Genomic DNA, 24,056 nt, shown 5'->3' with positions numbered 1-24,056 from the left:
GAATTTTGTTGTCCGATGTGAGGCCACAGCACTGATTATTGGAGGCTTGATGTGGGTGGAGTGGTTTCCATGTTTGGTCATGGAATTTGAGCAGGATTTCCAAAATAGGTTAAAATGGATAAAAATTACAACTAAACTGAAATTAGAAAACTCATCGATCAATAAATATATTACTTTCCTTGTATAAGAATAAAAATATTATGAAAATCTAATTAAAATCTAAACAAATAATGCATAAATAGATAAAAAAAAAAAAAAAAACTATATTTTGTGAAATTTATCTTGCATTTCATTTACTTTTTATATGTTGGTATCAATGCAATATCGTTTCAATTATTCTAGTGAATAACATTTTCAGCAAATTTTTTCCATGATGAATTTTGATCGCGATGAATTGTCCATGAACTCTTCTGGGTCTTCCTCCCACTGATAAGACCTCAACGAAGGCAGAAACCAGTCTGGGTAGTTACCCTTCCTTCACATAATGCACAGGCATTATACATGTTTGTAAGGATATGTGCTTTGCATTATGGAATACCAAAGCAAGCGATGTGAAGTCTATATATGAATTGCCCAGTCCTAAAGTTACTTCAGATTACACTTGGATAAAGAATTAAACCAAGTATTTGATTTCTTGGTATCTTTAATTTATAGTATAACCAAGTGGAAAAACTTCCAACTTTTATTTAAACTATTTTAACTATTTTATTTTAGTGTTGTTAATAATGTCAGATCAAATTCAAAGTAAGAGCGCTGTTGCTTCCATTCAAAAGAAGATGCATAAACCTTTTACATTACATACTAAAAATACTAAAATTCAAATGATTAAATTTACTGATGATAGTGTATCAAGCACTAAGATAGGTTGCAGGCTAAACTTACCTCTCATTACTTACCGTTCTTAAAAATTAAGTGAAAGGTGCTACATTAGTTAATATTTCGGTTGTCTGTAAACATTTGTCTTATTGCTGAAATGAGGGGGGGGGGGGGTAACATTTAATGGTGTAGATTGATGACCAAACTAGTTGTCGTGTTCCTTTAAGCCAAGCTATTCAGAATAACTTTTGCACTTGGGAAAATTATTCTCAAATTTTGCTTGCGTAACTAATATAAATTAATGCTTATTTACATAATTTAGACATTTATATTAATGCTTAAGAATGTTATTAAACCATTACACGTATCTACAAGTGTCGGGGTGGGAGTGACAATTCACTACATGATTATTCACTATATGGCAGTCTAGAACCTAACATGCGATATGACTGATACACACCTGGAGAAGCCCAGTTAGTAAAATCAGAAACCAGGTGGAATTATTATTAATATTATTAATATGATGCCTCCCGGGAGTCACGAGGGAGGACACCTACTCTACAACTCCACCTAATTCTACAGCTCATTCCACCAACTACAACTAACTGCAACTACACCATCCCATCTACTGCCTACCACATCTACCACCACTAGTATTTCCACAGACAATCACAAACATCCATGCCCACAGCAGGATTCAAACCCACAGCCTTTTGGCTGGAGAGTGGATATGCTACCCACTGGGCCAACTAGGCCGGCAATTATAATGATTAGAAGAAGATTGCAAAATAGTACTGTGCCAACAGAATGAAGTAGAAGCAGTATAAATTCCAACCACATTCTAGTTACCTCAAAATTAAAAGTAAAATTAAAAACATTAAGGGTAGGATTAAAGAATCTCATCTGGATTTCAAGAATGATTTACTTAAAAATAAGTATGCAACAAAAATTAAAGATTGTTTCGAACATATTAGAAAGTTTCATTCAGAATGTGAAATGAAAACATACCAAACTGAAGATAAAGTATGGAAAAGTATCAAGGAGACTTAAAGATTGCTGCCTACGGCTGTATCCTCAAGAAGACTAAAACTGGAAGCAACTGAGAAAGTAAGCAGTTTACATACAAATTTGAAGATGGCAAACTCACCAAATTTGTCTAGAATTGTCAGTACATTGCAGTTTGCCGATTTCTTGGTCAAGAGTGCAATTAAAGTTCAGGGGCGAATGCTGGTCTTGAAATTCACGCTTGCTCTTGTTATCATTCAGGGATTGAGAGGTATGATTGAGGTCTGATTAGCGGAATAATGAATTACTGACCATTTAAAACTATGTACAGGTAACCCTTGTATAATGTGGATGTTAGGTTGCGCAGAAATACTGCGTTATATAAATCACGTTATGCGAGTCTCAGATAACATAGAAAAAGTAGGGTTATGTTCCGAAATCGTTTTTTTTTTTTTTTTAATTTATATAAACAACAATAACATATCCAACAAAAAATATATTTCTATTTAATTCAGGTAATTCATGTAAGTTAAGAAAACATATAAACTATGAAACAAATATATAGTATAAAAGTATAAAAATTACAAATTGGATTTGAAATTGGAAGTGATCACCATTTAGTTTTGAGCAGGATAAAATTGAATTTCATATTGAACAGAATGACATGTAAGAAATTTTAATCATACAAATACAACATTTATTTTACAAATGATATTCTATCTTTTTCAATTTAGCTACTTGAATACAAATTCTACCCTACAGTTCTTCTTTATGAACTGGTCAATAACATTGTCATAGAAAGTTGGTTGTAACGTAATTTTCCCAAGCAACATGCATACTTGTAATGGCTGAAGCTCACTGGCTAGAGTTACTTTGACTGTGTATGGCTCGTGTTTAAGCAACAGAGTGAGATGACGTGGAGGGAACGGAAATGGCTATGCGTGCGCATGACATTACAGTGCTGAAGCGAGGACCTGGATGCTCCCACAACCGAGCAAGCCAAGGTAGCTCGACTAGCATCGTCCTTTGCTCAGTTGTTGCCGTGCAAGCTTAAAACGTCTTCTGTCTACAAAAATAAAAGCCTAAATGGAATGCTTATAAATGCATGCATTTATTAACAAATAAATATTACTTCTTTCTTAATTAATGAGCTTGTGCAGCAAGCATGGAGAATTTGCCACTGTTAAAGTTCTATGACAATGTTCTTGGTCAGTGTCAGAAATAGGGTTTTTTATGAAGTCTAAGGTTTCTGTTGCCAGAGCATCCTGCTGTGGTTTGAAGTTTTAATGTAAGCATTCAATTTAAGCCCGTAATAGATGCAAAAATAACAACCAACGCTTCCCAGAGTTCGAAAGAGCAGAAAGCAGGAAACTAGCAGCCTGACCAAATGGCAGCCGAGCCTTTTGGTCAGGCTATTAGTTATGCCAAAGCAACTGGCCGTAACTTCTGTCCGACACTATTCCCACCCTATCATACCCAGATGACTCTACTGCATCATCACCCACAGAAAAAGCCAATCTTCTGGGTTCATACTTTGCTTCAAATGCATGCATAACCGATGATAGTAAATGTCCCCCAACCATTACAGATACCAAACATACAATGCCCCCTATATCCTTTTGCCAGGATGAGATCAGAAAAATACTGTCCAAATTGGACACAAAAAAAAAGTCTCCTGGCCCTGATGGCATTCCCCCAATTGTTCTGAAAGTGTGTGCCCCAGAACTGACCCCTATCCTATGTCACTTATATATACTCTCTTACTCCACTGGAATCTGTCCCACAAATTGGAAATTGGCCTATTCAGCCCATTCCCAAGAAGGGTGACAAGTCACTGCCATCCAATTACCACCCTATCTTGCTTACCTCAGTCCTGTCAAAAGTAATGGAAATAATCATCAATTCCCAACTCCTACAGAATCTTGAAGACACTCACCAAATAAATGACAGCTAGTATGGCTTCTGCCACTGACGATCAACAGGAGATCTACTCACATATGTCACCCATCTCTGGACAAATGCTATGGAGAGGTTTGGTGAATCTCAAGTGGTTGCACTAGATATCTCCAACGCCTTTGACTGGGTCTGGCACAAAGGCTTACTAGGCAAACTACCATCATTCGGTCTGACCCAGGACTTCTGTAGTTGGATTGCCAGCTTTCTGTTTGGACGCACACACTGTGTGTGTGATGGTGGACGGCTCCCTATCCTCTCACCACTCAATGCTGGGGTCCCACAAGATTCTGTCCTCTGCCTGCTATATATCAATGACCTACTGCAATTGACCTCCAACCCAATGCACAGTTTTGCCAATGACAGCACACTACACTCCTCACTTGCATTTGATAAGCCTTATCCTACACAACTCACCTCAACCTACAGAACATCAACCACCACCACCTTCAACTCCGATCTCCAAGCCATCCTACAATGGGGTTTGAATAACCTCATAAATTTCAATGCCAATAAAACTCAGTTCTGTACTATTTCCCAGTATCCTTTTTGACGATACCCAAATTTCCAGACAGTTTGAGATCTAGCTTCTTGGAATCACCCTCACATCAAACCTCTCCTGGCATAAACATATCACACCAATTGCATCCTCAGCCTCAAAAAAACTTTTCTTTCTCTTTCGCTCAAGACGTTACTTCACCCCCGAACAGCTATTTACATTATACAAATCATAAATCTGCCCAGCTATTGAATACTGCTCCCACTTATGGGGTGGGGCACCTAAAAGCTCTTTCAAAATGCTCAACTCAGTATACAGAGGAGAGATTACTTATCGATGATCCATCCCTTACCAACTCTCTCCCCCACTTTCAAACAGACGTGTGGTCTCTGCAGTATGTATATTCTACAAATATTTCCATGGGAAATGCTCATCTGAAATAACATCAATAATTCCTCCGCTCAGTACTAAGCTCATTGGAACATGTGCAGCTGCTGCACAACATCTCTTCACAATACACCTAGAAACAAACAGAACAAGTTTCTTTTCTTCTTCCTTCATCCCTGCAACTGCTGCACTGTGGAACAGTCTCCCACCCGCTGTGTTTCCCAAGGAATACAATTTAAAGTCATTCAAATGAAATGTAAACAAATTCTTCCTTTGCCAACCCACTACCCATATATGGTACTAATGTACTATAGGTTGACCAACCAACCTGTGCATGGACTCAACATAAAAAAAAAAAAATATATACAAGACATGTATGTCTTGGTACAACTACAGTGTTTTAATTCTATATTTTAATTTTTTAATGTATTTTAATTTAATTTAACCCCTGCTCCATGTTATTGAATTGCAGAGCAGCGACAGTCATGAGACCTCTCCACTTGTTTTATTGACAGTTTTGATTATGAGTTATTTGCTTTTTGCAAAAAAAATTAGATCTACATATTTCTCTATCTGTTCAAGGACTATCCTATTACACAAGGTAGAAGCCAATTCTCTTACAGTGAGAGACAAAATACTTTATTTTAGAAAAGACTAAGTATTCATCTAGTATTGCTCCTGGTATTGTGTTTGCAATTAGTTATTTCTATACATGCTTATGCCTGTTAATCTCTGCTCTGTTATTGCATTCCAGTTGGAAGGGTAAGTTATAAGTTTTAGGCTGTGTATAATTTTAGGGCCTTAGTTAATTTATGAGAACTTTATACATTCTGTGCGAAGGACAAAAGTCCTTCACACAGAAAGTGAAATATATATATAGAGAGAGAGAGTTCATAAGGCAGTAAAACAGAATATATATATATATATATATATTTAATTATTGGTTCCTCTTTGAAACTTTAACAATATGTACCTGCTTGTGCAGCTGTGACTAAGAATGCATGACACCAGTCCCCAATTTGAATTACATGTAGCGCTATAATTTTTTAACATCTTTCTGAATATGTTCTTGTAACAAGCAGCCTAATTATTATCTAATTATTAGCATTAAATAGTCTTTTGCCAACTGACATGTATATACATCAAAGTTACCATGCATGCAAAGTAAAAGGTTAATTGAAAGCAATGTTAGTAAATGCAGATTACACATATTCTAGCCTTCATAATGCCAACACACAAAAGCTTGTGAATTCTACTGTCCCAGATCTGATTCAGGAGAGAAAGAGAGAGAAGAATAATGGTAATAGATTCATGCCTATTTTATCTGTAGTGATAATATAAGGTTCAAGTTAATCAGATGATGCAGCAGACCATATGGAGTCCTTTCAAGTTATTTTTATGGATGAATTCATGTTACCAAATTGGATCTTGGAGTCTGGTTTGTATTTAAGGATCTGAGCCTTAAATCTTAGTTTGTAGCCCTACAGAGATGAAAACGGAATTTTATCTCAGACCACATTTGGGTAAACATATCTTTCAGATAGACTACACAGTAAAAAACTTACTGCATAATATTTAAAATTTATTGTTCAACTTGAAACATCAATCAAATATTTTGAAACAAATGACTCATTCCTTTCTCAGTGATACAAAAATTAAATATTGCGTTTGTGCTTCAAACTAAATATATAGTTTGAAATAAGGTAAAAATGTACATTGCCAAACTATTCAAGGCATCTGTTGCACACAGAACTTACATTGAATAACTTGCCTAGTGTTGTACATTCTTGCCATGTCTCAAACTTAATTTTTTTTTATCACAGACTGGAATGAGTTATTCTTTCCAACAACTTTGATATTTTAAGTTTAGAAATAACCAAGAATGTTTTTTGTGCTTGTGTGCATGTACTCTTATTATATGTCTGAACTGTGTATATTTTTAAAAAATACAGATGTGAAGTTTAGCTAAGTTTTAGGAAAATCAAAGGATTTAGTACACAGAGATGAGGAATCTAGACCTAGTTGTGACCTTTATTAAGCAGTGTTTCCTTACCAAAATGGCTAATGGTTATTTAGGTCATTGTGTTTTCACTGTTTTTATAGGCCAAAAGTACAAGGTGTCCTAAAGTGAACTCTGGGGTTTTCGAAATTTATTTTGACATTTTGAAGCAGAAATGTATGTAGCATATATTATCAAAGTACAATGTTAAAAGTTTGATTACCTGTTAGTGGAGCTTGATGTGTGCACCATTTAAAGCCCTACGGACATGAAAACGGAATTCCACCTCAGACCACACTTGAGTAAACATGTCATAGGAAATGCTTCTGTGGTTGCTGTTATTCTATGGCACAGTGGGCAAGGGTCTGGATTATTTTCTTTGATACAATGCCTTTTATTTAGCTCCAAAAGAAGAAATCCACTGCAGCCAAATCTGGACTATGCGGTGGCCAAGCAATGAAGACTCTGCCTATCCATTTTCCTAGGAATCGGTTATTGAGCACAGTCTGCATAATGTGGCAGGGCTCCATCCTGTTGAAAAATGAGGCTCTTCACATTCTCAATCTGAGAAAACACATAGTTCTCTAGCATATCCAGGTATACCACACTTAAAATAACAGCAACCGTAGAAGCAATTCCTATGGATATGCTTACCCGAGTGTGGTCTGAGGTGGAATTTTGTTTTGATCTCTGTTAGGGCTGTAAATGGTGCATACATTGAATTACCTGGATTACAAACAGGTAATCAGACTTGAGACATTGTACTTTTTTTTTTCTTTTTTTTTCTTTTTTTTTTATTGGGCCCATATACGAGAGGTTGGCTGGTCAACCTATAGTACGTTAGTGTCGTGTATGGATAGTGGGTTGGGAAAAGAGAAACTTGTTTACATTTGATTTAAAAGCCTGTATGTTGTATTCCTTGGGAAATACGTCAGGGGGAAAGACTATTCCGCAGTAGCAGGAATGAAGGAGGAGGAAAAGAAACTTGTTTTGTAGGTTTCAAGGTGTACTGTGAAAGGGAAGGGTGTTGTGTGGCTGCTGTGCCTGTTTCAATGGGCCTAGTACAGAGTGGGGTAATAATTGATGCTGTTTCAGATGAACATTTCCCATGGAAATATTTGTAGAATATACAAGTCGCAGAGACCAAGTGTCTATGTGAAAGTTAGGGGAGCAAGTTGGTGAGAGATGGGTCATTTATCAGTCTAATTGGTCTCCTCTGTATTGAGCCAAGCATTTTGAGGGAGCTTTTAGAAGCCCAACTCCAAATTTGTGAGCAGTATTCGATAGCTGGATGGATTTGTGACTTGTATAATGTTAACAGCTGTTTAGAGGTGAAGTAGCATCTTGACCGAAAGAGAACACGTAGTTGTTAAAAATACCAGGCAATTTTATACCTGGTTTTACTCCATTTCCCAAGTAAGCAAACAGACAAACAAGTCAAGTTTGCACCTGCAAGTGATGCACGTCTAGCTGATCCTACAGGTAGTGCAAGACCAAGGCAACTCGTGGTAAAGGTGGCATAAGCTCTGATCACTAATCTTAATATTTACCCTTAATGCCAAAACACATCTCCAAGAAGGGGATGCATGATGTTTTGTATTAAAGGCAAAGGGGCCACTACCCAGACCAGTTTCGACCTTTATTGAGATCTCGTCAGTGGGAGCTAGGCTAGAAATATCAAGATTTAGTAATACAGAGCTTATAAGTATTTTACCACAACAAGTTGCCATAAGGTGTTTTAACCTTATTAAATAAAAATCTCTGGAGGAGATATAAATGTAGAAGGTATTTTACCTTGGGTATAATAAATGTTAAAAATACCAAGCAATTTTAAACCTGGTTTTACTCCATTTCCCAAGTAAGCAAACCGACAAACAAGTCAAGTTTGCGCCTGCAAGTGATGCACGTCTAGCTGATCCTACAGGTAGTGCAAGACTGTTTGTCTGTTTGCTTACTTGGGAAATGGAGTAAAACCAGGTTTAAAATTGCTTGGTATTTTTAACATTTATTATACCCAAGGTAAAATACCTTCTACATTTAGAACACTTAGTTTTTTGGAAGCTGAGGATGCAATGGTTGTGATGTGTTTATGCCAGGTGAGTTGTGAAGAGTCATGATGGCAGGGTAATTCCAAGAAGAGAAATTTCATTTTGTCTGGGAATTTGAGTGTTATCAAAAACAATGTTGGGGGAAAATGGTTCTTTTTTGTGAGAGATAAGACTGAACTGGGTTTTACTAGCATTGAAGTTGACGAGGTTATCTGAGCCCCATTGGCGGATGGCTTGGAGATCAGAATTAATGGCAGTGGTGGTTGATGTTCTGTGGGTCGAAGTGAATTGTGTAGAGTAGGGTTTGTCAAATGAGAGGGAGGAGTGTAATGTGCTGTCGTCTGCAAAACTGTGTATTGGGTTGGAGGTCAAGTGAAGTAGGTCATTGAAATATAGAAGGAAGAGGGTCAGTGAAAGAACTGAACCTTTTGGGACCCCAGCATTAGTTGGATGGTTGAGAGGATAGGGAGCCATCTACCATCACATATAGTGTTCGTCCAGACAGGAAGCTGGCAATCCATTTGCAGAAGTCCTGAGACAGTCCAAACGATGGGAGTTTGCTTAGTAAGCCTTTGTGCCAGACCCAGTCAAAGGCTTTAGAGATATCAAGTGCAATTATTTGGACTTGATATCTTGACAATTATACAACTGCAAGAATTTCTCCATGGCATTTTTCCAGTGATGTATGAGAGTAGATCTCCTGTTGATCAGTTTAGACAGAATCCGTACTGGTGATCGCTTAATAGTTGGGTACCTTCAAGGTAGAGTAGGAGTTGAGAGTTTATGGTTTTCTCCATCACTTTAGATAGGACCCTTTTTATCACCCTTTTTAGGAATCGGTTGAATGTGGGCCAGTTTCCAGTCTTTGGGATATATACCAGGTGGATATCGAGGACTCTAGATGAGTGATTGGAGATAGGAAGAGCGAGGGTTTCAGTTTGATATCCTGAACAAGATATCAAACTTGATATCTTGTTCAGGATAACAGCTTTGTCCTTTATCTTGTTGTTTATCACATTTATAAATTTGGATGTGTTTGTTGGTGTGTCGCAGGTCACTTTCATGAGATGTGGAAAGTTTGTTCCGTCCTTTCTTTTGTTTATGGGTCCAAAATGATGGCATTTAATGATATTTTTGTGATCAAAATTGCATTCTCCTGCAAGTTTGCCACCGTCTTCTTTTAAGGATTCATCGTTTTCCATCAGAAAGTTCAGGATAACGGCTTTGAGTGTCCTATTTTCGACCTCGATTCACTCATTTACCGTGGATGCGATTAGTTCACAAAGTTCATTAGCTGATACAGGTGCACTTGCGATCGGACGCTGGTCATCAAGTATCTCGAGCTTAGTTTCCAACTTTCTGATTTTGGAGGAGAAAGTATCTATCACAGTATTAAGCTGTTGTTTGAGGTTTTCAACTTTCTTGCCTAGGTTTAGTAGCTGTTTTACGGAAGGGAGGCACATTGTAAAGAAGTAGGGCTGGAGATCAGTAAAATGCTTTATCGCCGATTTATCTATTTTCGCACAGGAAGTATGCAGCCATTTGCAGCAGAAATTGCACATTATACTTTTTTTCTTTCTTTAACTTCGGTTTCACAGCTGCGGCACTTCTTGATGGTATTTGGTTTGTTGGTGATTGGTGATGTTACAATGGAGGTAATCTTCCATTGTTGGCCTTTTTTGCCGCCATCTTTACTTTGCACGGTAGGCATAGCGCTTTCACATGGCTGTTTTTTAATTGTAAAAATAGCTGATTTAATGGACTAAGGGTACTTACGAGTTGTGCTGAAATAATCAGCTCCTTAGTACCTCTGTTAGTTTTTCGTTTACTGCTTATTTTGCACAAAAAAAAAAAACACTTGTAATTACAGTGAAATGCAGGAGCATAAGTTTAACGTAACTTATTCGCAGGCGCTACCTATCGAATTGATAATAAATTTCGGACACCCTGTATGATGTGTTCATGTCATCATAATTAGTACATAGTTACCACAACAATAATTAAAATACTGTATTGGATCTAGAAAAAAAACCCATAATTGTATGTTGCATATTGCTGGCACAAAATATAATTATATGCTTCTTTTTGAGCTATTATACTTTACAATCATGTAATCTTTGTAATCATGATTACAAAGCCAGATAGTAGGTTAATTAAGCCTTTCTACCAAAATTATCCTATTTTTGGTAGAAAGGCTTATGTTGACTATTCATAACTATTATTTTTCAGGAAATTACAACATATACCGAATATTAAATATGATAACGTTAATTAATACTTCAGATATTTCAGCAAAGTCAAATTGCAATTGCTGGTTAAATTGGATGAGAAAGGTAACCAAAGTTTTGCCTAGCGACCTAAATAGTATCCCTAATGGGCTAAAATGGAGGTGATCTTGGCTGTTGGGCTGAAGATTTGAGGATGAGTTTTCCCAGATTTACTGTAGTTTGGAAAGTTTCTCAGGGAGGAGGCAGATTTCAGGAATAGCCTCTCATATTTGTACTTGCTGTGGTGGAATAGAGTGGCCTTCTTTTTTCAGTGTTTCCAAGTAGTGGGTGGGCAAAGCATGGTCAGCAAGTCCAGAGTGGCTGTAATGGTGAAGTAGTCCATGTGTTCAGAAATTCTGATACAGGCTTTCATGCCTGTTTGGTCATAGTAGGACAGTTTGCAACTGCAAGGAACCTGGTAAATACCTAGCAGGTCTAGGGAACGTGACTGGTCTTTGGTAGCGCAGATACCAGTTTTTTTATTTGGTCTGTAAGTGGTAGTAAGGTAGTATGTATTTCTTTAGAATTTTTGTCAATTTTTCAGATGTGGCTTGATTATTATTATTATATGGGCATTCCATGGAGTCCAAAGAACTATCTCAGGAGACCCAATCTATCCACTCAATCTGTCATACCTCTCCTTGAACCCATTAACAGACAAAACACTCACAACTCACTTTGGCAACCCATTCCACTCATTCACCAATCTCCAAGCAAAAATTCTAGTCCTCACACCCCTACTAACTACACCTTTATTCAACTTCCCAGGATTACCTCTTGTTCTGGTCCCTCTAGCCAAGTGTTGAAACATTTCCTCTGCATTTGAATGGATTTGGTGTGCAAAGACTGGAAAAAGTGTTGCTGAGTGAAGTGAGAGTGGATGTGCAAAATCGGGAAAACTAGAACTATTAAGGAGGGGAGGAAGTGGATATGCAGACATCGGTGAGGCAGTTGAGTGTAAGAATATTTATAATGTGCCCGAGCCAGTACGAGGGACAAGAAATCATAATGGGATATTTAGTATAATGCATCAAGATAGGAGTGGGATAAATGGACCTCTGTATTTCATGTATGCTAATACCAGGAGTATTAGGAACAAGAAGGAAGAATTTTTGGCCTTGTTGACTCTTCCTGGCCACAGGTTATTGGCATTAGTGAAATATGGCTGAAAGAAGATGATATAGTTAGTGGGATAGAATGTGTAGGGTATAGTGTGTTCAGGAGGAACAGAGAGAATAAAATGGGGGAGGGGGAGTGTTATTGATGATAGCTGATGAATGCAACCAAGGAAAATAGAAGTTGTATTGCAGTATAGTGAAAGGAGCTCATTTGAGGCTATTTGGTGTGAGATTGAGACTAACGGAACAAAATATACAGTTGGGTGCTGATATAGACCAGATGATGGAATAGATGGAGATACTATATGCATAGGCAAATTGATGAAATGAGTGGAAGAAGGATAATTATTATGGGGGATTTCAACTATAGTAACATATAGAAGGAGGAGAGGACACACGTGAGGAAGGAACTGGATTTTATTCAGTTACTGAGGGAAAATTATCTGAGACAGCATGTAATGGAAAATACTAGCAGTTTGAGGGTGTTTGACCTAGTGATAGCATTTGAGAATTTGACTGTAATGAATATGACCATATTGCCACCTATTGGTGAGAGTGATCATCGGGTCTTGACCTGGGAGATGGCTAAATGTGTGAAATTTTCAATTAAGACAGGGTACATGTGGAATTACTGTACTTGCAAGTATGTCAAGCTTAGGAGATTGCTTGGTTCAGTGCCATGGCATGTAAAACTGCAAGAGCTGAATGTTGATACGGCATGGGAAGTGGTCAAGGAGCATTTTCAGGAGGTTATGGCGGACTTTAAACCTAGAGTCCAAATAGTAAATCAAGTAGGGGTTAAATGGATGAATAACACCATTAAACTTGAGTTGCAAAAATAGAAACAACTGTGGAAGGAATTTAAGGAGAAAGGTGACCTGCAGGCACATGAATGGTATAAAGGGCAGGCCAGAAGGGTAACGAGTGTGGTGAGAAAGGCAAAAACGGATTATGAAAGGAAATTAGCTATACAAGCTAAAGAGAATCCCAAACACTTCTTTCAATATGCTGCTAGTAAAAGAAAAACTGATTTTAAGGAACGCCAATGGTAGGGGAGGTCACTGAATCAGTCGATATAGTGGAATTACTAAGTGAGCACTTTGCAAGAGTATATCATCCAGGTGGTGACGATGTTGAAGGAACCATTAGTTTATATAGGAATTGTGGTGAATGAAGTGGAGGTGAATAGTCTATTACAGAACCTTAATGTGAATACATCTGTGGGATTGGATGGTATATCAGCACAGGTTTTACTTGAAGTGGCTAAAGAATTGTCAGTGCCCTTGACCTGTTTAATCTGGGTTTTGGTTTAGTCCCAAAGAGGTGGAAAGAGTGGAAAATAGTTCCACTGCATAAAGGAGGATCCAAGACTACTGTTGCAAATTACCGACCGATCAGCATATCAGGAGTCGTTGTCAAGGTCTTGGAGAAAGTAGTCAAGGGTAAAATACAGGAATGGATTGATGAAAATGAGATACTGTATGGGGGACAGCATGGTTTTGTGAAGGGTAGATCATGCCTCAGTAACTTGCTCAAGTTTTGTAACACAGTGATGGCAGAACTGGATAAGGGTAATGGGTTTACAGTGATACTGCTGGACCTGGCTAATAAGGCCTTTGACAGGATACCACATGGAATTCTAATCCGTAAACTCGACATATGGGAATGGATATAGGGTTGGTGAGATGGATAGGAGGGTTGTTGATGGAGAGATACCAGAGAGTAGTTTACTCAGAAGTAGAGGCCAAAAGATGGCCTGTGACTAGTGGTGTGCCACAGGGTTCTGTTCTTGGACCACTGCGTTTAATTTGTTCATTAACTATATAGGGAAGGATCTGAGAGGAACGGTTCATTTGTTCACTGATGCTAAGTTGGGTAGGACAATAGTGAATGCAGAAGATGTCAACATTTTGCAGGATGATTTGAATACATTGGAGGTACGGGCTAAGGAGAATGGATGTCAATTTAACGTGGCAAAATATAAGGTTATGCATTTCGGGGTAAAAGATTAGCAGCAGTATATCACATTGGTGGAACTGTACTCCAGGAGATTGATGAGGTCAGGGATTTGGGAGCGTTGGTGGATAGGGAGTTGAAGTTTAGGGGTCACATCGCAAAAGTGGCTAAATCAGCTCATCAAATCACTTGGATGCTGAAGAATACTTTGACAAGCAGAGATAAGCAAGTTATTGTTCCTCTGTATCGAGCCTTGATAAGACCCCATCTTGATTATTTTCCCAGATATGGTCACCTAGGTTTCTTCTCGATGGGAAGGAGGTTGAGAGGATCCAGAGGCGAGTGAACAAGATGATAGCAGGTCTATGGAATAAACCTTATGAAAACAGGTTGAAGATTTGTGGATTGATAGGTGGAAAAAGGGGAGATATGAGTGAGACATTCAAATTGCTAAAGGGTTTCTATAGGATTAATTCAGAGGATACTTTTGAGAACAGGACTGGTGTGTGTGTGGGGGGGGGGGGGACTAGGGGACATCCATGGAAGCTCGGCAAGAGTGTGGTTAGCAGGGGGGTGTTAGAGCTGGGTTTTTTCCTTTTAGAGTGGTAAATGAGTGGAATGAGCTGCCAGAGTCTGTTGTGGGTGCTGTGACAGCGAATGAGTTGAAGGCAAAGTATGATAGATACTGTGTGAATGTTGAATAGTTGTTATGGACATGATGTTTAGGTCCTCCCTCGATGAGTCTAAGAACTCCTTGGAGTCGCCTGTAATAATAATAATAATCTGTCCTATGAAATCCTTTAAGCAACTTAAATGTTTCTGTCATATCACCTCTTTTTCTGATATCAACCAACTTCTGCAATCCAGACACCTTCAGTATATCCTCATAGGGAATATTCCACAGGCCACTAACCATCTTGGTCACTCGCCTCTGAATCCTCTACACTGCTTCCTCATCTCCAAAAAATCCCAGGGGACCAGACAATAATCTAGATGAAAAGGAATAACAACTTCCTTATCTCTACTTGTTAATGTGTTCTTCAATAGCCAAGTAATCTTCTGGGTTAACTTAACAATATGTCCTCTAAACCAGTGCTTCTCAAACTGTGGGCCGCAGCCCCCTTGGGGACTGTACGTTTTGTTGATGGGGGTGTGAAATAATGAAAACAAATTTACAATGTTTTAAAACTAAGTGGATTTTTTTTTAATCTTAAAAGAAATGTATTTAATTTTTATTATTTATTATTTCTTTTTTGTTCTTTTTTATATTTTAATGAAAAAAATCACACATTGGTGTTGGATCACAAATTTTGCTTCTTGCGTATTTCTGCGATTAATGAATATTAGTAAATATATGCTTATTCATATAAGTTTCATTTAAAGGCATTGATAAGAAGTACAAAAAAAGCTTACAAATGGAAAATTTTGAATATAAATTGTATTGAATATAAATACAATAAATATGTCTATATTAAGATTTTTTTTTCAATGGGACCGTGAAATATTTTAATTTTTCCAAAGTGGGCCTTGGCATCCATAAGTTTGGGAACCACTGCTCTAAATTTTAACTCTCTGTCTACCACCACCCCTAAATCTCACTTCATCTGTTTTCTGTAGTACAGTGCCATTAATGTGATAATCTCGTAATCTATTTATTCCAAAACTTTACATTTCTCAACATTGCACTTGATACCCATTAACTTTTGCCCATACTGACAACCTATTAATATTTGCCCTGTAAGCTCTCCGCGTTGCCTTGATTAACTATTACTCTACCTAATTTCGCATCATCAGCAAACAACTGAATATTTCCTTTCAGGTTATTTCCTATATGATTTATGTACAAATTAAACAGCAATGGTCCCAGCACTGAACCTTGCAGCACACCTCTAGTCACCTGTTTTTTGCCTTGATTCTGCCCCCCTCCATATACTACTTTTTTGATATCTGTCCAGCAACCATCCTCTTATCCACTTAACAAGTGTCATATCCATTCCCATTTGTTCTAATGTGTGTAACAGAGTTCCATGTGGTATTCTGTCAAATACCTTTGCAAAATCATCGTGTAGCCAATTCCTTTATCCAACTCATCTGTTACTCTATTATAAAAAGTCAGTAAATTATTAAGGCATGACCGACCCTTCACAAAGCCATGTTGACCCTCATACAGTATCATATATATATATATATATATATATATATATATATATATATATATATATATATATATATTTATTTTAATATATATCAACCCATCCTTGAATTCTCTTTTTTATCAGTTTTTCTAGTACTTTTACCACCATGTCTGTGATACTGATTGGTCTATAATTTGCTGCTGTAGTCTTAGAAACCTCCCTTATGCAAAGGAATTATTTTGCCATCTTTCCACTCCCTTGGTACTCTACCAGAGCTGAGACTTAAATTAGAGAGCCTAGTCAGAGGTACTGCCAGTTCTGCACATTCTCACAAAACCCTAGCTGATAGCCCATCTAATCCCACAGCTGTATTTACACTGAGATTTTGCAATATTCCTAAGAACCTCCATCCACTTCTGTTCCCACATTAGTGTCTCTCACACAGGTTAAAGCAGTAACCTAACTAGGGAGATATATCCTTGCAAAGTGATCACTTAGTAACTGAACTATTTTATCTGCTTCTGTTTCCTGGTGATCATCATTACTTATTAAGGTTAATCTTCCATAGTCATTCTTCCTCTTACTTGCCACTTAAGGAAATAACAGATTCTTCTCATAATCTGATTTTACCTTTCTTGCCTAAGCCTTGTACTCTTCATGAGTTTGGTGGTCACCTTTCTCTTTATATACCTTCCAGAGCATTTTCTTCTTCTTCAGCTCATTAACTCATTAGCTCATTAACTATATCCCATGTACTACTGACATCCTTATCCTGCAGTGTTTTATGCTGTGGTACAGATTTAAGCTTTTTCTTAAGCATGTCACGATCATCTGCCTTGTAGTTCCACAAATACCCATTCTTGATAGAATATTCCTCATGTTTTACAATTTCCCAAGTCTAGACTGTATGGTCACTTTCACCAATTGGAGGCAGTGTTGGTGCCTTGATTATGGATAGCTCTTCTGATCCTACGACCTGGTCCAATATTCTCCCCCCTACTCCTCTCCTTCACATGCTGCCTTAAGTAATTATCTCTCAGCAGATGTATAAATTCTATTTCCTTTCTGCCATGTGATCTTTTTTCCTTCCAGTCTATATCTCCATAGTTGAAGTTCCCCATAATAATCACTCAACCTGTACTCGTAGTAATTTTGTGATGCATGTCTTCCAGAGCATCTGCGGGACTTGCTGTCCTATAGCAACAGCCAACTGTATATTTTGTCTTACTTGTCTTAATCTCACACCAGGTTGCTTCAAATGAACAGCCACCCTCCTTCCTATCTCCTATTCTTTTTGGTTGCAAGTCATCTGCTATCATTGGCAGTACTCCTCCTCTCATCCTATCTTCTCTATTTCCCTGAAAATACTAAACTCTTCACATTCAATCCCTATAACTACATCATCTGCTGTTAGCTAAGTCTCACTAATGCCTATAACTTTTGGCAAGGTTGCACTAACCAATGCCAAAAACTCCTCCCTCTTGTTCCTGATACTTCTGGCATCAGTATATAGAAACTGCAGCATCCCTTTATCCTCCACCCACCTTTACTTTCAGAATTGACTACCCAATTATATTTTTGCTTGAGAATAGATTTCTCACTTGGTCATTCTCATACTCACTCACTTAATGGAGGTACCTTCACACAAACTCACTTGCTTCTACCCTAATTTCTTAAGTTTTCCTGAATTTGCACATACTCGATGAACACCCAATACCAAAACCATATGCATGAAATGTATATGAAATGGGAATAGATTTTGTGTAATCTCTGTTCTGAAGAGTGGCACGCTTGCATTAAGGAGTTTTAACATTTTTTGAATTATGCACTTCTTATGAATTTTGAATTTCTTAGCCATTGGCTAAGAAAGTGTTGAGAATATGTTCATCATCATCATCATCAAATTCCTGACATTTACCCTCAAGGGGTGTACAGGATATGATAGTACTACATGAAAAATTTACATCATTACTAACTTCCTACCTACAATTTTCTGCAAAATCAATCTGTTACCTGTCAAAGCTACAACATTTTCAGATCAGATCATTTCTGATCATTTTCAGATGAGAATATGGTCAAGTTCAGTAATTGGAACACTTATCAGAAATGATTAATTTGGCCTAGTTATATAGGGTTTTTATAATTCCATTTTGTTGGCAAGGGAGGGGGGAACCATTAGTGAATAACACTACCAGTGTGTGTGTGTGGGTTTTATGTAAATAGAATGCCAGGAATTCAACAGGCTATCATGTTATCAGAGCATTGGGTTGGGTGGATTGTTTTCCTTTTTTGACGTGAACTGGATCCTGGGATGTTGATTGTTTAGATGTGTTAAGAAATTGTTAGAATATCCAGGCCATGTGGCCAAATGGAGAACACATCTTTATAGTAGCCAAACAGATATTAAAGGGGTTTTATAAAATTGATGCAACTGAAATTTTTCAATATATGACAAATAATCAGAGAACTAGGGGCCATCCATGGAAGTTGTCTAAGGGTGTGATTAGCAAACAGCATGTGGTTTTAAATTATAATTTAAAAGAAATTACATTCTTGTTTTAATGAATATATTGCAAAAATACAATATTCATTTTCATAAAACATGGCAGCAGTCATAAGTAATTATTATTCAATTTTTCTTTTGTTAGATCCATTGTTGGGACACCTTTTGATTGAACCTCATCACCATGAAGTTGCAAGCAATGATAGATTGGTGCGTGAAGCTGCTCAAGGACATACAGATGTTGTTGATGATCTACTTCATAAATATCCAGAGAAGGTATTTCTGTTAGAATTTCTACTATGAAGAAGGCATTTGATTATTTTTGGGTGTTATGTTTTCCCTTTTCATTTTTTCTCATTTATTATGATTAGAAAGATAGCTTCTCATGTCATTACAAATGCCTCAAGCCGCCTTCTCAGTTTATTATCATCACCTGCGTTATAGTTCCAAATGTGCTTTTACATTATTCCAAGAAAATGTGACCCCTTTCTAAAGAAATTTTACACCAGGAAGAGGGGAACATAAAATGAATCTTTTTCTACCCCAGGAAAATATTTCTATTGTATATTAAAGTATCTCATGAAAAATTTGGTTAAAGAGTTGAAAAACTGGAACAGCATTCCATACCTAACCGGAAACTTTTCAAAAATTTCAGAAGCTAAATTTAAGGAAGGCGTATCCCTTAGACTACAAATTGGCTAGGTATTAAAATATGAAAAATTTGAAATGAAATGAGTCTCACTAAAATAGAACAAGAAGCCTAGAAATTAGGTATTGTTGAGAGGATTTGAACAACAGTAAAACTGGAAATATTTATTATAGAGGGAGATCAAATAGAAATCATTGAAAGTTATGATTTACTGGGGTCCAGAATCAGAAATTATGGTAAATGTGAAAGTGAAATTAGAAGGATAGTCATGGGGAAAAAAAGCTATGTTAAACCTGACGAAAATTATGAAAGATAGAGGTGTGAATAAGACCACAAAAGTTATAATCTTCAAAGCAGTGGTATTTCCAGTAGTGATATATATGGATGTGAAAGTTGGATTAATAAGAAGAAAGTGAATTGATTAATTTGAATTCTGGGTATGGAGGAGATTATTAAGAATCACATGGATTGCAAGAATAACCAATAAGAAAGTTTTAGAAAGTATAAGACAGAATGCACCTTGGAGGGCAATGATCACTAAACAGAAGTTGATGTACTTTGGACATATTATGTGAGCAGATGAATCATTGGAAAAAGGCACTTAAGCAGGGAAGATTTGATGACATGAGAAATGGAGGAAGACTAAAAAGAGTTGGATGGACAACATAAAAGAACTTTCAATTTCTGAAAGAAAGGACAAGAGGCCAGGGATGGTGAGCCTTTGTTCATAAGATCACCAGGAGTCAAAAACAATTGGATGGCATATAACAAAACAACAAAGCCGGAAATTATAAAGAACTAGTTGATCAACAGAATACTAGAACATAGAAGCAGAGATGTCAGAGAAGATTCATTTTCTTAATTTTCAATCTGTACTTTCCTAAAAAACTTTAGTACAATGATTCCACAAGAATATCATGGTAATAAAACAGTGATTCCAGGAAAAATGAACATATGGGTAACTGCTCTTAGTTTCTTCAAAGACACATGCAAAGGTTCAATTCCACAAATTGAAGGCCAGGATATCATTGAGAATTCATTTCCTTTAATCTCAAGTTAATCCATCAAGATTATCAAGAAAGCAAAATTAAAGTGACAAGTATTGGGAATGGTTCCACCAGAATATTATGGTAATAGTGCAACAATAATAGGGCAAATGTCATGATAATATAAAATTCAGAGACTACTTTTGGTTTCTTCGAAGCAACATGATGCTAACAAGTTGAAATGAATTATAAGTTTTTATAAAGCTATAAAATATCATGTATTTTTAATAATTATTTTTTAAAATTTCTTAATTGTGAAAATATTTGCCACACACATGACATTTATTTTCTATAAGCTTTATGGCATTTCATGTCTGGAAGTGATATGTGGAATTTTGAATTTTAATTTATTATCCATTTTTAAACAAACAGGTATTTGCCAATAATAATGGCAAATACCTGTTGGATTTCTGCTCAAGACATGGACTGATTATTACTAACACCATGTTCCAACATAAATATGTGCACAAATTCACATGAGAGAAGAGGCAAGGAATAAGAAAAGTCTCATTGACTATGTTATTGTTGATAGTGATGTTTTCTTCCTGGTGCAGGGCACAAAAGTGTACAGAGGATTTGAAATTGAAAGTGATCACTATTTAGTCTTGAGCAAGATAAAACTTTGAATTTCATTTTGAAAAGAATAACATATAAGAAAGTTTTAAAATGAATAAAAGTTGAGCAACTCTCAGATATGAACTGTAGACTAAAATACAAAAAGCTTATTGAAGAAATTGAGAACATGAACCAAACCTTGGAGATTCAGTGGCAAGCGTTGAAGAAAACACTAAGTGATTCAGCCAGAGAAGCATGTGGTGAGGTTGTGTGCAAAGATAAAAAAAAATCAACTCCCTGGTGGACACAAGAAGTTAAAGAGGCAGTGAAGGAAAAGAAGAAAGCATATCAAAAGTTCCTGCCAAATAAGTCAGCTTGTGCTCTTAGAGAATACAGAGACAAATGTAAGAAAGCAAAACACTGTGTAAAACTAGCTAAACAAAAGTCATGGGAGGACTTTGGCAAGAACACAGAAATTAATATCAAAAAGGTGGCGAAATATTCTGGAGGTTGTTGAAGAAGCTTAGGAATGGAGGAAAGAGTGCTGTAAAAAGAATTAGAGATGATAAAGGTTGAAAAAGATATCCTTGAAGTATGAAGTAATTACTTCAAAAATTACTCAATGAAACAAGCGGTGATAACACAGTGTTAAAAAACACTCAACCGGCATACATGCAGGAATACATATCCATACTTGAAGTAGAAAAGTCATCAAAGGTTTAAAATGTGGAAAGGCAGCAGGAGTAGATGATATTCGACCAGAAATGCTGAAGTATGGTGGTATAAAAGTCTTACAGTGGCTGCACTGCATAGTTCAGAAAGCCTGGACAGAGGGACAAATTCCTGATGATTGGAGTAAAGCTCTAATAGTACCCATATATAAAAAAAGGAAATAAAACTGAATATGAGAATTACAGATCATATGTAATGTAAAGGCAAGATCTATGCAAGTATACTTGACAAACAGTTGAGAAGAATTGTGGAAGAAAAGCTTGGTGAAGAACAAGCTGGATTCAGGTCAAATAGAAGCTGTCAGTATCAGATCTTCACTTTACGACAAATAGTTGAAAAATCATGGGAATATGACAAAGAGCTGTATTTAAGTTTTATCTATCTGAAAGGCATATAACAAGGTGCCAAGAGAGAAGCTATTGAATACGCTACAGTTATATGGTGTCAATGGGGCATTATATCAAGCAATACTTAGTCTTTATTTGAGTTGTACGTCAACAGTTAGAATTGAAGGAAGTACAGGTAGATGGTTTAATGTTAAATTTGGTGTGAGACAAGGAAGTACATTATCCCCTCTGTTATTCATTATCTATATGGATCACATTATGAAGGAAAGTGGTATTAAACATGATATCAAAATTGAAGATGTTAATGTCAGCTCTTTGCTTTATGCAGACGATGTTATACTTCTAAATAAATCCGCTTCAAGTTTGCAAGATTCCCTGACTAAATTGAATAATAGTTATAATAGGTATGGTATGAACGTCAGCAATAAAAAGACAAAGACAATGAAAATAGGTAGAATTATTGAAAATGTCAACTGTGTTGTGAACGGAGAACCTGTTGAACAAGTGAAACATTTCAGCTACTTAGGCACGAATTTCTACTGAAGATGGTAAATTAAATATGGAAATAGAAAACAGAATCAACAAAGCTGGTATAGTAGGAAGTCAATTGAATAAATTCATATGGAATAAGAGAGAAATTAGTCAGAACACTAAATTAGCTATATACAAGTGAGTATTCAAGCCAATTTTAACTTATGGATCTGAGAGCTGGGTCAGAAGTAAAACACTTGACCAATGACCAGAGACTGCAGATATGAGAGAAAGGGTGTGAACAGATGGCATCAATGGCAATATCATAATAAAAAGGAGGATATTAGGAAAGAACTTGACATTGTCAGCATCCAGGAATGCATTAGCAGAGCTAATCTCAGGTGGTATGGCCACTTAAACAGAATGGGAGAGGAAAGATTAGCATAAGAAGCATTCTCTGCCAGGTTGGTAGGAAAAAGACCAGAGGAAGACCAAGATATAGGTGGATTGATATGGTACAATGTGTCTTAGACAATAGAAATATAAGAGCTGATATTGTTGGAGTCTTGACAAGTGGCAGACTGATTTGGAGGAAAATTGTAGATAGGAAATTGGTAATGATGTAAATTTTTCATGTAGTACTATCATATCCTGTACGCCCCTTGAGAGTACATGGCAGGAATTTGATGATGATAGTTGTAGATGAAGTTATCCTCCTGCAGTTGTTAGCACATACAGGGTGTTTCAAATTAAAGTTTCTCTATTCAGAGCAATCGTTATAAAAAAAACCAGTAGATGAAAATACCCTCAAACTTGTTGTGTATTGCATAACCATGTCTGTGAAAGAGATTTTGACAAAAAAAAAAAAGTTCAAAAATGACTAATAGGGGAAATATGCCACTGAGTGGATGAAAATTACATTAATGTGGACTAAATGGTATGTGATTGAGAAATGATTCAGAGTGACAAAGTTATGTGATGATGTTTATTTCACTTTCATAAAATAATGTGATACAAAAGCCATATCACATGGAGGTGATATGCTGACAAGGAGTTCCAGATGATCAATGGAGGCGAGTCAGTGTATTGGTCTTTGTTCAGGTACAACTAATATTGCCATACACCATTATGTACAACAAAACTGATCTGTCAAAAGGTTTTGCACATGACATGCGATTTTGTCTTTCAAATCATCAGGACAAAGTTTTCCAGGTGAAAACTTTGTCCTGATACACCATGCTTTTGCGGTAATCCTAACGCCAAAGTCACAGGAGTTAAGATCTGGCGAACACAGTGGTCATTTCATAGAAAATGAGCAATTGATTACTCTATCCTCTGGAAATGTTGATGCAGTAATTGTTCAGCTTCACATTCTATGTGGAGAGGTGCTCCATCTTGCATTAATTCTGTTGTGTTCAGGCACATTCTTTGCTGCATTTGTGGGGCATTGAAACTGCTCAACATGTCCCAATAATATGCAGCTGTGACCATGTAGGTCACAGATCCAGTTCAATGGATTTCTTCAAAGAAAAATTGGCTAAGTAATGAACTTGGCTGAAAATCCTGTCCA

The 24,056-nt window shown here is 36.8% G+C and overlaps 1 protein-coding gene across 2 annotated transcripts in view; it reads left to right on the top strand.

Annotated features, from left to right (window-relative positions):
• Positions 1–24,056, top strand: part of mib2 (E3 ubiquitin-protein ligase mind bomb 2) — a 360,322-nt gene that overhangs the window by 223,534 nt on the left and 112,732 nt on the right. For both annotated transcript variants that reach the window (XM_090392033.1, XM_090392032.1), the window contains exon 12: positions 18,832–18,962. In XM_090392033.1, the coding sequence (XP_090248159.1) occupies positions 18,832–18,962 (131 nt within the window). The remainder of the gene's footprint in view (positions 1–18,831; positions 18,963–24,056) is intronic.

This window comes from Typopeltis vanoorti, chromosome 4, assembly GCF_054136105.1.
Source record: "Typopeltis vanoorti isolate ZY-2024b chromosome 4, IOZ_Tvanoo_1.0, whole genome shotgun sequence".
NCBI lineage: Eukaryota > Metazoa > Arthropoda > Arachnida > Uropygi > Thelyphonidae > Typopeltis > Typopeltis vanoorti.
The sequence above is the reverse complement of the archived record's forward strand: the minus strand, read 5'-3'. Positions and strand labels throughout refer to the sequence as shown.